This window comes from Onychomys torridus, chromosome 1 (assembly GCF_903995425.1).
Source record: "Onychomys torridus chromosome 1, mOncTor1.1, whole genome shotgun sequence".
In the NCBI taxonomy this organism is placed as follows: Eukaryota; Metazoa; Chordata; class Mammalia; order Rodentia; family Cricetidae; genus Onychomys; species Onychomys torridus.
Window position 1 is genome coordinate 47,874,188 of NC_050443.1, and position 15,478 is coordinate 47,889,665.

General features: G+C 44.8%; 1 protein-coding gene across 3 annotated transcripts in view; it reads right to left on the bottom strand.

Annotated features, from left to right (window-relative positions):
* Lrrc28 (leucine rich repeat containing 28) overlaps nucleotides 1-15,478 on the bottom strand; it is a 132,437-nt gene that overhangs the window by 11,316 nt on the left and 105,643 nt on the right. For all 3 annotated transcript variants that reach the window (XR_004945402.1, XM_036191997.1, XM_036191984.1), the window contains 2 exons: nucleotides 12,593-12,768; nucleotides 10,094-10,253 (listed from right to left, as the gene is read on the bottom strand). Coding sequence is in view for 2 of the 3 variants with exons in the window: in XM_036191997.1 (XP_036047890.1) it covers nucleotides 10,094-10,253; nucleotides 12,593-12,768 (336 nt within the window). In the remaining variant the exon portion in view is untranslated. The remainder of the gene's footprint in view (nucleotides 1-10,093; nucleotides 10,254-12,592; nucleotides 12,769-15,478) is intronic.

The following is a 15,478-nucleotide window of genomic DNA, read 5'->3' on the forward strand; positions in this document are numbered from 1 at the left end:
GATGACAATGGACTGAATTTCTGAATATAAACAAACCCCAATTAAACGCTTTCCTTTAGAAGAGTTCCTGTGGTCAGAGTATGTTTTCACAGCAACAGACACTGACTAAGACATTACCTATCACAAGGGAATGAGCCTGATCTTAGCTGTGCAATATGAAAGGAAAAGCCTGCCTCATCATATGTCCTTCTGTCACTGAGATGCCACCACAGCAGACCAGATGCTAGATCCACACTTTTGAGTCTCTGTAACTATGAGCAGAGCAGACCTCAGTTCTTTATAAAACACCCTGCCTCGGGTATTTTGTTGCAGGAACACAAAACAGTGTTAAGCACCTCCTGACCTCAAACCCCTTAATTCCAATTCCTTCCTCCAAGGGTAATCACATAACCGCTGAATTGACATCCTTCCAGAATTTCTAGTGCATGTACTAAAATGCTTACAGATGTACATATATATATATGTCTGTCTCTCTCTCTCTCTCTCTCTCTCTCTCTCTCTCTCTCTCTCTCTCTCTCTCTCTCTCTAAGACAGGGTTTCTCTGTGTTAACAGTCCCTGGCTGTCCTGGAACTCACTTTGTAGACCATCCTGGCCTTGAACTCAGAGATCTGCCTGCCTCTGCCTCTCGAGTGCTGGGATTAAAGGTGTGTGCTGAGTGACTGGCTACACATGTGCATTCCAAAAGCATTTTCTCAGAGTAGGGAATACTAGTTTTACTTTTGAACACCATTTGAAAAACAGTATTCTCACCATACAATACAGTGGCTAAATGTCAGTTAGAGGCTGACTGCTAGGGTTCAAATCCCAGCTCCACCATGAGACTCGGGCCCCATAAAAAGAGGATTACAGTTACACCAGACCACATGGAAGTGCTGAGGCATACAATTCAACTTGGCAATAGCTGAGCAAGGAGGCACCTCAGACTGTCATACAGTGCGAAGAGATGTATTACAGGTTATCATTCTCCTTCCAAGCTGGAGCGTCTGGTGCCAGGTCTTTTCACTGCACCCTCAGGCCCCAACTGCACAAAAGCAGGGCTCTTAACCACCAAACCCAGATGCACTTTGTACTATCTGCTATGTAAAACTTAACTCAGTACTATGGAAAGAGCCATCGGTGGTGTTTCTGAAGCCCCTGATGACTGGAGGGAGACCTTTTAGAGCTGCTTTTATGCCAAACTGCTTAGGCTATGGGCCCCAACTGTTTAGGTTAATCAGTCTCAATGTGGCCACACTTATTGTTTTTAGACGTGATTAATATTTAAATGTACAGAAACGAGTTAAGCAGATCACCCCTCCCATAAAGTTGGCGAACATCTTCCAACTAATCTTAAAAGCAAAGGTATAGAAGACATTCTCCCCAAGACAAGAAACCCTGCCTGAATCTCCCAGCTGCTACTCTGCAGCACCAAGTCTTAGCCCATCCTGTGGTTGTGAGTAGCAGCTTCTAGAGTCTCCTTGCAACTCTGAGACTCTGCCTTTCTTCTTCCCAGCATTCTCCCTGCCCCTAAATCCTGCCTAGCCATCGGCCATTCAGCTCTTTATTAAACCAATCAGAAGGTACCTTGGCAAAGACACATCTTCACAGGGTAAAAACAAAAAAAAGATCATTCCATAACAGCTGTTTCTCTCTCTCTCCCTTCTCATCCTGAGAGGAAAAAGAAAATCTCTCTGAGAGCTTGCTACAGGGAAGTGTAGGCTTGCTGTAATGAAAACTGGGGAATGTGGAAAAAGTGTGGACTGGATAACAGGTAGAGGCTGGAAGGCTTTGAGGTGTGATAGAAAAAGCCTATCGAAAGAAACAAAGGAGAATGTGGTGAGCAAAGATGGGGACTACAGAGGTTTTACTGCCTTAGGATGTACAGCTGTCATGAACACAATGCTACTACTAAAAGTCAACACTGAGCGTGCTCCTGGGAAGAAACGGGAACACAGCCCGGGAAATCAGGGGTGATCTCTGCCCAGGGGTGATCTCTGCTACGGGGCAGCATACTCATGAATGAGTTGTGCTCTCTCAGGCAGAACGCAGAACTTCCAGGTGATAGTGAAATAACTTATCTGTGGTCCCTAAGCCAAGAGCTAAATGCACCACTTGACCTCTTGTTGCTGACAGGAAGATGCAAGGGGGGAGAAAGCAAGCAGGGAAATTAATTGCTAAGCAAACATGAGGCAGACCTTGAAGATCTGGACAATTCTCAAGCTTTCTTGAACAAAATGGTGAGGATGGTGTGGTGGTACAACTTTCAGCAAAGATGCTGCTACCTCCTCTGTCTGGACAGGTCAAAGAAACAGTAAGATGGAGGAAGACTGTAAGACATTTGATCCCATCAGTCAAAATGGGCTCAAGAGCTATCTTGGCTGCAAGCATGCTATGCTTGAAGGAAAGAATCTGCTTGAGGTGGGGCCAGCTTTGGCTTACCAGGTCTGAGGGGCAGGGCCATTTTGCTAGAGGGCCAAGAAGACAGAGAGAACATGGAGCCCTTGGAGACTTGAACTTGTTAGAACCTAGGATCTCTTTTTTCCTCCGAAGGAGCCATGTAGCCTCCACCTGTCCCACGACGTACAGTGGGAACAGAGACACTGTCTGCTTTCCTGTTTGCAGATTGGAAAGGGATTCTGCCTAAAAGGAGGTATAGTTTAAGCTTTGCCCATACCTAATTTAAACAATATTTAAGAAAAGAATTTGCACTTAAGAGTTGATGCTGAAGTGTAGTAGCTCACAAAAGCTTCATAGTGAGACCTTACTCAGGATCAGAGAATCTGAGCTTACTTTTCCCAGCAGGGCTGCATAATGGGATGATTTGGCCATGGGTGTGTTTACCAGGTGTTTGGAAGGGTCCACACTTGGCTGTACAGTGTGCTTTGATCTTGCAAGAGGGAGGTCTTTTGTCTCTCCCCTTGGCATATTATATAAAGCCCTTTTAAATAAAGCTCTGGGAGTCAGCTGGGTATTGACCCAGGGCCCTCCCAAAGCTATCCTGGGTCTCTGTCTTTCTTATTGTCTATTTCTATCTCTCTACCTAATATTTTCTCACTTCTCTCTCCTCCACCTAAGAACCCTTCAACAGGTCAGAGCAGGACTCTGACAGACTCCCACACTGAAGGTGCTGAACATTTCTTCAAGTGTTTCTTAGCTATTTGTATTTCATCTTGAGAACTCTGTTTAGTTGTGTATCCTGCTTTTCTAAATTGGGTTAATTTTTTTCTCAATGTTCAGTTTTTCAGTTCTTTTTCTATTTTAGATATGAATCCTCTACTGGATGTATAATTGGTTAAGATCTTCCCATTCTGTAGCCTGCTGCCTTGCCTGAATGATAGTGTCCTTTGTCTCATAGAAGCTTTTCAGCTTCATGAGGCCCCATTTATTGTTGGTCTTAGTGCCTGTTTACAAAGTCTTTTCCTGTGCCTGAGTTCAAGACTACTTCTCACTTTCTTTTCTATCAGATAGAGGGTATTTAGCCTTGTGTTGAGGTCCTTGATCCATTTAGAGTTGGATTTTGTACAGGGTGATAAATATGGATATATTTATATTCTTCTTCATGTAGCCACTCAGTTTCACCAGCATCAACTGCTGAAGATGACATCTTTCTCCAGTGTATATTTTTGACTTCTCTGCCAAAAATCAGGTGTCCAGAGGTGTGTGGGTTTATGTCTGGGTGGACAGGTTGGCTCATATCTGTAATCTTAAGACTATGGAGGCCAGCTGGCTTACAGGAAACAAAACTAAAAAAGTGTTGGTGCTGAAAGAAGAGGGGCTTTTACATACTGGAATGCAGTGAATTATTGTGTAAGAAAGGCATGGACTGTGCATTTGGGGCTGGAACTACATGAGGTCATCAAGTCCTTTCCTAAAAATGATCCTAAACCCTTGGAATCTGCATACTATTAACTTGACTGGTACCCGCAATGCACAATTACATAGTTTCACTTTTGGCCCCACCACATCATCTGGGGAGACCTTAAGTGCTGAGTTGAGTTGGTTCCCAGTAGCCAATGACTTAATCTATTACATCTATGAAATATATTAGAAATTCAAAGAACTGGGTGGTAGCAGAGGACAGTGTATCTCAAAGAGATACATGCCTCACATGCCTTGCACTATGCAATTCTTCCCTTTGGATGCTCATCAGGAGTCTCTGTAATATCCTTGGTAACAAACAGACAAACACAAGTGCTTCCCTGAGCTATGAGCTGTTCTAGAAGATTCAATGAACCCAAAGAGGAGGTGACATACTGTCAAATCGTCTCTACACGTTTATATCCATAGATTAGTGTTACTTTCAGTCATGGTCAGAGAAGCTTCTGTTTCCAGTGGAAAATGGTTAATAGAGACTTCTAATTGGACAAGGTGCTGAAAGTAAGTGAATCTTGAGTGACAAGCCCTAAGTGAAGTATCTATATAACTACCTCCAAGGCTTAGGGGACACTGTGGAAGAGGGTGTGGAAAGCCTGTAAGAGCCAGAGGTTAGGGAAGCCTGCAATGAAACACTGTCTTTAGTGGTGGCACCCATGAACTCACAGCAGTGGTGGTTAAACCTCACGAGACTGAGCCCAGTAACCCCACAGCTTCCTGAGGAATGATGCCACTGGTTACTGGGGAGGGAGTCACATTTCACGGTGGTATAGCCACCACTAAGTTGTCCTTCCTCAAGTAAACAGTCCCCACCCATGTTCACACAAGGAATCCCAATTAAAAGCAGATCTCTGTCTCTGTCTGTCTGTCTGTCTGTCTCTCTCTCTCTCTCTTTCTCTCTCTCTCTCTCTCTCACACACACACACACACACACACACACACACACACAGAGGATCAAAGTACAATATACGAATGCACACACACAAAATTGTAAAAAAAATAATAAATTTAAAATGTTTATAAAAAAAGCAAAACTTCCAGTTTGTTTTTTTTAAATCTCAAATGTGTTAGAGATGGTTATAAGTACAGCTTTCTCTTTCCCAAATTCCTTATAAATGGTCCCATCTCCTGGTATCTCAGAATGTGACTACTACAAGACTGACTTGTGTCTCTTCCATATTCATATACTGAAGCCCCAACCTCCAAGGTATGTGGAGATGGGGCCTTTGGGAAGTATGTAAATGACATTATGAGGGTGGGACTCCCACATGGTTATGCCCTCGGAGGAGACTCCAGATAGTGCAGTCTTTTCTCTTTCTTTCAGTAAGAAACTAGCTGTCTGTAAGCCAGGAAGGGAGCCCTCACCAGACCCCAAACATGCAGGCACTCTGATCTGTGACTTCCACCCTTCAGAATTATACGAAAATAATTCCTGTGATTCAAGCCACCTCATCTGTAGCATTCTGCTACAGCAGCCTGGGCTGACTAGCACAGACACCTCAGTTCAAAACTATCCTTGTACACGTAATAATTAAAATAAGGTCACTGGGGTAGCACTGAATCCACGGTGCAGGTATTCTCCTGAAAGGGACCATCAGAAGAGGCAAATAAGTACAGAGGGAGGATGATAGGAGTAGGAACAGGGACAAGACACCATGCAAAGGCCAAGGAGAGAGGACTGGACCAGGAAGATCCTCCTTTGAAGGCCCTGGAAAGCCCCAACTGTTCGGACATCTTGATCTCCGGCTTCCAGCCTCTAGACTTGAGACAACACAGTTGTGAGGTTGGCTAGCTTGTGCTATCTGTTCACACCAGGGAACTAACACCACCTTGAAAACGGGGTAGTCACTTTTCTGTTAGGAAACAGAACATGCAAGACCCTTTCATGCTTGGGAAAAGCCAGATGTGTGTTACAGTCTAATAAATGATACATTAAGTGCAACCCTTCCATTTTAATAAACAGATGATAAGGTTTGGGGAATGAAAAGTTATTTTCTGTAGCATCCAGAGCCATGAATTTACTAGCTGTTCTTCCCCTGTTACAGATATGAATGTTTAATATTTACAGCTTATGTGAAATATGGTTACTTTGTTAACTTTAGGAAGAAACTAACACTTCTATGGACATTAGTATTTTCAGAGAACAGTCAATATGTTCTCTTTTAAAATAATAATAAAATACCAGATGTCTACATGAATTGAGATTCTGGCTAATAAAATACATTGTTTTAATGTAAACTAAACTAAATACATTATAAAACATCAAAATAATATTATCTAAACCTTTTAGAGTTTATGGTACTGAAAATATTTATTTTGTTTCTAACTCTAACCTACTGGAAATTTAAGTAGGTGGGCTTCAGTTAGAAAGGAAAGACTATAGGAACAAGGCCCATGCTCCTGCCACAGTGTCCCTGGCCACGGGTGAAGGAGTGCAGGCTGCTGGAAGAGATGAAAGCCCCAGGCTCTCGATTCCAGACCCCAGCACTAACCCATGGACACCCATGCTGATGTCATGGTACTTCATCCCTGCTTAAACAAGGCCCTGGCTTGTTCTGCAAAAGGGCACCCACCTAAGCCCTGCTACCCACACACTCGTCTTCAGAGTCACACTATTACACCTGTGTCTGAGATGAGAGGAGCACATACATACTCTAGGTTGAAGTGGAGAGATTAGTACTCATAAATGGAATCATGAATAAGCTGCCCAAACTTCATGTAAAGGTAACACAAAAATCCTCTTTATTTTAGTGACTTCTATGATAAGAAGACAGTCTCTTTATAATGGCACTCGGAACACACTGGTTTCTAGGTTTGTGTGTGCACCAAGGAACTGTCTTCCAGGAAACTGCACAGCAAAGATGCATGAGGATTTCTAACTACAGCTGAACGAGTCAGAAAGTAAGAATGGCAAGTCCCTGAGCTGTGACACTAAGTGACACAGGACCTCATTACACTGCCCCGCGCTCCTCACAACTACACTGCTCAGAACACATCATCCTCGCTCTGTAGACGGGAGATGAAACTCAGAGACAGTCAACTGTTTGCCCCAGGTCTCTCAGCTGGAGGAGTTAGAACTGGGCTGTGCACTTGACCACTTCATGCTTCTGCTTTCATAGATGGGAATACTTTGTGAATCTAATCCCTGAAGAACTCCATGGGAACCTGTCTGTCCTCTTTTACTTAAATGCAATCCCATTACGTTTGGTTATGTGATCACCTAGGATTAGAAATAATCATTAATAACAACAGTATGGGCTGTGGATTTTACTTAGTGAACATTCTTCATATATATATGTATGTATGTATGTATGTCTAATGTTGTTACTGGTTTCATTCATGATTCCTGTCCCAGAAGTTTCTTCCCAAGGCCAGCCAAAGATGTGCTAGCCTTCCTCCCATTTTCCTGTAGTAGAGCAGGCCATTAAACACTTTGGTTTTGTTTTCGAGACAGGGTTTCTCTGTGTAGCTTTGCGCCTTTTCCTGGATCTCACTCTGTAGCCCAGGCTGGCCTTGAACTCACAGAGATCCACCTGGCTCTGCCTCCCCAGTGCTGGTATTAAAGGGGTGTGCCACCACCACCCGGCTATTGATCTGATCTTGATAGACAGCAGTTCCCTAAGTCTTAAGACCTTCCTCACTCCAGAAGTGTGCTGCACATATCCTAGAGGGAAGAATGATGACCTGTGTAGAGAGAGGCCACTAATGATGCTTAGAAAGACACACCCGGTGGATTCCCACACCACGTCTACTAGCAATCAGACCACACAGTGAAGTTTCCATCAAACCCAATGACAAGTTCAGGAGCTTTCAGACAGTTGAATGCATGGGGATTCCGAGAGGTTGGCATACCCAGGAGGAGGGCGGAACACTCTACACTTTTACCCAGGCCTCTTCTGAGTATCCTGCCTATGTACCCTTTGGATGGTCTTTACAAACAGTTGGTTTAAATATCTCTAACTGAATCCAAAGAAGGGACTCTGGAAGCCCCAGTGTGGACCCACTGGTTAGAAGCACAGGCAAAACTAGCTCGGGCTTGTGAGTGGTACCTAGATGGGGTGATGGCCTTGGGCGTCTAAGCCTCAGCCTGTGGGATCTGCTACCATGTCCAGGCAGACAGTGTCAGACAGCTGGTGCCATGTTTGCGGAAAACCCTCCAACACTATATTGTGTATGCAGTAAAACAAACAGTATGAGTTTGAATCGGGCTTGTTTGTTTTTCCCAGAACAAGCATCAAATTGAAAAGGTTCAGAGGAGAGCTTCTGTAGGCAGAAAACATTAAAAAATACAAAAATGTTGAAACAGGAACCTAAAGCATATCAAATAGGATTATCCAGGGCAAGGAAAAAAAAATAAGCACAGCTTGGGACGGAGCAGCCGGAGACCCAGAGAAGGTAGCTCCATTGCTGAGTAACTCATGTGCCAGGTGTCTGTCTTCCTCATCTGCTAATCCCAAGTATGGCCAACGATGCAGACTGTTCTGTCCCCATTTTGAGGCTCAGGGAAGCTTGGCAAGTTGCCCAAGTTCTCAGTGCAAAGTCTTTGCTCTCTATCTCCTATCCCACATAGATTCAGAAACAAAAACAGGGCTGGGGTGTTGAGTCTTGTCTAGAATAACCACAAGGCTGTGGGCTCTATTCCCAAGACTAGGAAAGAAAGAAAGAAAGAAAACAAAAACGACAGGGAAAGAGAGAGAAAAGGAGAGCAGGAGACCTTGGAAAGCGTTCTCTAAAATGATCCTAACAATTCTGGGTGTGGTGACACACACCTGTGAGCCCCTCATCCCCCAGGAGGCTGAGGCAGAAAGATCCTGTGTCTGAGGCCAGCCTGGGTTGTTACATAACAAGATTCTGTCTCAAACAAAAATGATCACAGTGGGAGCATTTGCTGGCATCAACAACCATCTGGAAACTTCCCCACCTCAAACGCCATACTCCACAGACAAGGGAGACATCAGACTTTGTTTCTTCTTCCTAGCTTTAATGTACTCCAACTTGAGCTGGATGTGGGGGTGCATGCCTACAATTCTAGCATCCTGGAAGCAGAGGTAGGAGGGTAAGGCTCCCCCTGCTACACAGCTAGTTCCATGATGGTCTAACTTATTTGAGACCTTGTCTCAAAAGAAGAAAGAAAAACTCAAATGTGAAAACCCCTAAGCCAAGGCCAGGCACATGGGGATTTTCCAATGCTCTCCTCCTACCTTTCACTGTCTGGCATTCTTTCTCTAAGTAACAGTATGGGCTCTGGATTCTACTTAGTGAACATTCTTCATGAATTCAAGGCATTCTGCCAAGAAATAGAGAGAGGCATGGGAAAGCTGTTGGAAGAGTTAGATCAGAATAGAACAAGCATGCGTGCACACAGAGTGTGGCCACACGCTTCGGCTACGCCAGGCAAACACAAGGGCTGAGCTCTCCTTACACAAAGGCTGGCTCCACTTGCACCTGGGGTCAAGTCAGAATGAATGAGCTGCTCCAAACAACACACACAGCTGTGTATTCTCAGTACCTGTCCCAAAGCCTAACCGAGGAGGGCAGCCAGGCTTCTTGTAGTCGTGAAAATAAGCACATTTCATGTAGCCCAGTGGTTCTCATCCTTCCTTATGCTGCGACTGTTTAATATGGTTCCATGTGCTGTCATGACCCTCAACCATAAAATTACTGTTGCTACTTCAGAACCATAATTTTGCTACTGTTATGAATCATAATGCAAATATTCATTTTCCAATGGTCTTAGGTGACCCCAGTGAAAGGGGTCATTAAACCCCACAAAAAGGGTCATGACCCACAGGTTGAGAACCACTGATTTAGCTACAGACTCAACACCTCTTCCATGTATGACCCCCTCACTCCCATGCTGCACCTCTGGCCCAGATGTATTCCATGCATGGCCCCCTCACTCCTGTGCTGCACCCCTGGTCCAGATGTATTCCATGCATGGCCCCCCACTCCCATGCTGCACCCCTGGCCCAGGTGTATTCCATGCATGCCCCCCTCCCAAGCTGCACCCCTGGTCCAGATGTATTCCATGCATGGGCCCCTCACTCCCATGCTGCACTCTGGCTTAAGTGTATGGCCCCCTCACTCCCATGCTGCACCCCTGGTCCAGATGTATTCCATGCATGGCCCCCCACTCCCATGCTGCACCCCTGACCCAGGTGTATTCCATGCATGGCCCCCACTCCCATGCTGCACCCCTGGCCCAGGTGTAAACCCTAGTGTCCACTTAGACTTGATTACCCCTGGTGCAGGCCTGCCATTGGTGTCTCTCTCAAGGGGAAGAGCTTGGGATAGACGAAGGTAAACATGGGCTCACTACACCGGTGACAGTGCCCCAGGGGGCAGTGCAGCAACTCCAGGAGACTTCTGGGTAATGATATTGGAGACAAAAAGTTCAGACCTGGAACACAAGAGAAAAATCAGGCCTATGGGTGAAAAATCCTATTTCCTTACACTAGACATTTGAAAATACTTCTCTTTGTTACCAAATAAGTTCAAATAGTTAAAAGTACTTCATGTTGAAAATTCTGTTATCTGATAGGTATTCAATAAAAATCTAACATTATTAGGAAATGAAAGCTGTTTTTTATAGTTTTGATACTAAGGGAAAATGAAAATCCACTCTTTTAAGAGCAGCTAGAAGCTGTCCTGAGGCAGAGGCAAGGAAAGAATCAGATCAAATAGTCTTTAGGAACGAGGATCAAAAAGGCATCTGTGGACACAGAGCGGGTTTGCAGGCTTTCATAAGTCAGAGAACTGAAGGAGGCTGAGGTCTGAAGGCTCTCCCCAACTCCCACTATGATCCTCCCTGAAGCTATCAGGCCCTGGTCAATTAAATGCCAATGAAAGCTGGATTGTGAAAAGGCTAATTATTGAGAACGATTAGATGCAGGAAGTCAATGAGAATGAGTGAAAAATCAGGAAGCCAAACTTTTCCCGTTTCATGAACAAAAATAGTGAATTCTCTCCCCAGCCTGGTCCGAGCCACAAAGGACACACAGTTAATCAAACCGACCCACTCCCTCCCTGCCCCGCCCCGCCCTGCCCTGCCCCGCCACACACCCAGGCATCTTGATACAGGTTTACACGAGCCTAACATGAAATGGAAGGAAGAATGAGCAAAATGAGGAGAAACCCGAGGCTCACCAGCTAATCTTGGCGAGGAAACAAACTGTCTTTTTGGCCTTTTATATCTGCCCAGAATGAACAATATCCACTTAGAAAAATATAATTTACATATAAGTAAATAACTGGATTTTTTTCTGTTCAGTATAAGCAAAAAAGATAAAGAAAAAACAGTTTACAGACCAGCAATATGGCTTAGTAGGTAAGGGTGACTGCCACCAAACCTGAAGACCTGAGTTTGATCTCTGGAACACACATGGTGGGAGGAGAGAACTAACTCCTCCAAGTTACCCCCTGACCTCCACATGTACACTGTAAGTGTGCATGCGTGCATGCGCACACACACTCCATAAATATACTTTTTTGAACAGCTTGCTTCTGGACTGACTAGATACTCCTGGAAAGTAAGTTGGTTCCTCTTGGTGTTTTAGTTGAATTCCGTGCCCCCTCCTCAGATGCCAAGACAAAAGCATCTTTAAAAACACGTGACGTAAGGTTGGCTCAGTTGTTAAGAGCAGTTGACACTCCCAGAGTGGACTGAATTTGAGTCCCAGCACCCACGTCAAGTGTGAAGGAATGTGATGCCCTGCTCTGGCCTCCATGGCACTCCTCAGCCCTTATATGTACTTATGCACAGATACACACATAAATCAACATTTTAAAATATGAAATATATTTTCTTATTAACACTGTTCTGGTCATTTGTTTAGTCTAGTTTGTTTCCTTTTCTCCCTCCCTCCCTGTTGGCACTGGAACTGGCCTCAGAGCATTGTACATGCTCTACTACTGAGCCATGTCCCAGTCCCACCCAGTGCTTTTTTTTTTTAATTTTTAATTTTATGTGCCTTGGTGTTTTGTGTGCATGTATATCTGTATGAGGGTGTTGGATCCCCTGGAACTAGAGTTACAGACAGTTGTGAGCTGCCATGTGGGTGCTGGGAACTGAACCCAGGTGCTCTGGAAGAACAGCCACTGCTCCCGACCACTGAGCCATCTCCTCAGCCCTCCAGTGCTTTCTTGAGGCACCTCAGATATGTGCCAACAATACCTCTACAGTCTACATATGGCTAGACCCTTTCCAAAACAAGCATTGGCCTGCTTGATCATGCTGCGAAGGGCTTCTCGTATTCCTTCACCTTACATTTGCCGGAGACCAGGAGACAGACACGTAAAACCTAGCTAGCTCTTCTGGAGGAGATATTCAACTCTGCTTCGCTATGCCAGCCAAACACCCTTCCACACACCAGTTCCTCTAACTTCATAGTTTCTCTGGGAACTGCTGTCCTTTGCAATGAAAACCATTTTAATGAATGCTCCTGTGTGTCTGCAGGGGGTGCCAAAGGAACCAGTGTTGAAAATATTAAAACTTTTAAAAGAAAAGCCCTAGTCCTGTATATATGACTGCAGGACAAGCTTCATGGAAGGCTGGGGCAGGAAGACCACTAATATACTCAACACCAGGGAACTGCACACTTGGGTAAAATGGTCTGTTTAGTGTGAAATGTGTACATTGTCATGATAACAAAAAAATTTAAGATGAAAACCAAAATAGACAGGATAAAAGCCAAGTATTTGTTTCCTGACTGAGACAGGAGAGAAGGCCCATGTGCGTACCTTTTGGAAACCTGTGGTAGGTGTGGTAGAGACTCCGCATGGCCAGTTCCTGCAGAGGCAGGACGTGATCATTCTCTGTGCCGATGGCCTTCACCTCAGCCGGGAGGAAGACAGTCAGCTGCCCAGATGAAAAGGAGAGCAGCTTCACCTCAGACATCTGGATGGTAACGCCACAGCTGTATAAAGACACAAAACAGTGGCATCAGCCAGGAGGTAGGGCTGTGAGCCTGCCCACAAGGCGATCAATCACAATGTGTATGGGACAATTCACGGTGGCTGAGCTGCCGGCTTCCTTTCCAAGTGAGGAGATGCTGACCCAGGCTCTTCCCTCATTCCTGGCTCAGAGACACAAGCGGCACCTGGAGTGTGGCTATGGCATCACTCCAGCAAGGTTGCTTCTGCGGCAGCCTGTCCTCAGAGCATCTGGGAAGCCTGCTGGGTGAGCTCTGCCATCCCCCATTTTACTGCCCTTTCTAAGTTTACACTGCCAGAAGCTTTCAAGTTAATTTTGTTTTCTTGAGACAGAGTCGCACTGTACAGGGAATTCACTAATCGATGAGGCTAGCCTTGAACTTACAGAGATCCTCTTGCTTTTGCCTTCTAAGTACTGGGGTGGCAGGTTACACTACCATGCCAAGAGTTCAGGAGTGGAGAAAAAGCTGGAGAGATGTCTATGCAGGTAGAACACTTGCTACACAAGCCTCACAACCTGGGTTTGAATGTGAGAATTGCCCAGAAAAGCCAGACACAGGAATACTGACATCTGTAACCCAAGTGTATCCCTACCAAGAGATGGGAGATTGGGACAGTGGGCTTGCCTGACTTCCCTCAATGATGGAATTCGATCTAGAAGTGTAAGACAAATCCACCTTTTTCTCCCTAAGTTTCTTTTGGTCAGTGTTTTTATCACAGCAACAGAAAGCAGACTAGAATGATGATTAAGGCAGTATCTTTGACTTTGGCCCGAGAAGGCAAGGACACACTGGGCACAGGACTGGAAGGCAGAAGCCCTGGGCTCCTTTGTTTATCACAAGTTCATCCTATGTCCCTTTCTGCATCCCACTGGAAAACAGTTATACAGCATAGTTAGTCTGTAACCCTTGTAAGGCGGGGCAGTGGAGCAGCCAAATGAGTCTGTCCATGGGACTTTGGGGGTGTGTGTGGATTCAGAGGGTTTCACTTTGACTTAGAGCATTAGGATGCCACATGGAATGAAGAGTGGCCAACAGCAGTATCAGAGCCTGAAGACTCGGGCTGTGCATGCATCTCAGGGGCTGGAAAAAGGAAGCCGGGTTGTGGGAGGGCAGGCCAAAAAGGTAAGCTGAAGACAGATGGTTTTAATTCATGATGAAGATTACTGGATGTCTCTTTCCTAACTGGTGACATGGACAGAGAAGATACAGAGAGGGACGAAAACTAAAGACACAAAAGGAGACAGGACCAAGAAGTTATTAGGGTCTGGACAAGGAAGGGACAGGAAAGGCTATGGAATGGTTAGTTGGATAGCAAACCAGTGTCCTTCTCTGCAAGTTGTAAAAGCAAATAACTCATACTTTCTAACTACTGGTAATTTGGGGGTTTGATCTGTTTTAAAGAGAAGTTTCATTACATTTCAGAAGCAGGGAAACAGGAGATGGACTGAACTAATCCACTTAGTGACTTCTTTTTCAAAAAAGCTGGTTTTGTTCATCTGATCACATGAGCTCTGGTATTTTAGCCAGGAGTCCTTTTTTAAAGGTTATTTCAAAACAATCTAACATTATAAATTTAAATTGTCAAAACAACATAACTTATTGCCATGAGTTAAGCAGTATAAAAAATGGAGAAAAAATGAATGACTTCTTCAAATCTTGCCTCCAGTCTCTAAGTCAGGCCCAATGCTGTTTTGGTGGTCTTCAGTTTTCTCTCTATGCTCATGGGAAAAAAAAAAGCAGAGATAGACTCTTTCTTTCACTCCACACCCCGAATCAAATGGGCTCACACAATACCATAATGCTCTGCTCTACACATAAGCATGTGGGCCTTCAAGTTAGAACCAGAGAAATCTTTTAAACAGCCATGTAATGTCCAAAGTGTGACTAAACATTTACCATGTTCATCTCAGTTTTTCAGTTTTCCCTACACCAAGCCACAATAAAAGTAATACATCCTATGTACAGAAATTGTCGTCACTGAAGGTAATGTTCCCTAAATGGAAACTGCTAGCCATGGAAACAAAGATGTAAATGCTGAGAGGTTCTAAAGACTGCAGGATAGTACTTGTTTATATAATCATAACTGAGTTACCAGTCACCTCAGTCTTTGGCAGACCTGACTGATGAAAATCAAGTTTGGCTTCTGAGTTTATCACTGTTAATATTCTGACCTGCCCCCTTGAAGTCTCACCCCTTGGGGTCGCCGTGCATCCTGATGTCTCTTTTTTAAGGAAAAACCCTGCCTCTTCCTCACCCTCCTCTCTTCCTCTCTTTTCCTCCCACAAGGTGCACGCTGCTCAAACCCCCTCTCTTTCTCTCTCTCTTCTCCACCATTCTCTTCACCTCTCTATTATAATAAACTCTCCACATGGAGGCAGCATCTGGGTTGCAAATTACTGGCCGCTGCCACTGCCATGCCCCACATGGTGTGCATCTGCCCAGTCTGCCACTGCATCTGCTCAGCATGCCAGCATGGTTCCCTGCACGAGTGGGACACCCTGGCCCAGCCAGCAGGGGGTTTCCCACGTGTGCTTAATTCATAACAATCATCTTTGGAGATGTCTACTGGTCATTCACATCTCTCCTGTGACCAATCCATTCACACTGCTTAATGTTCAACTGAATTAAAAACAATCAGCTCTTAGAACTTTTCATATTGGTAAACCCTTGTTATACACAATGAAATATTTCC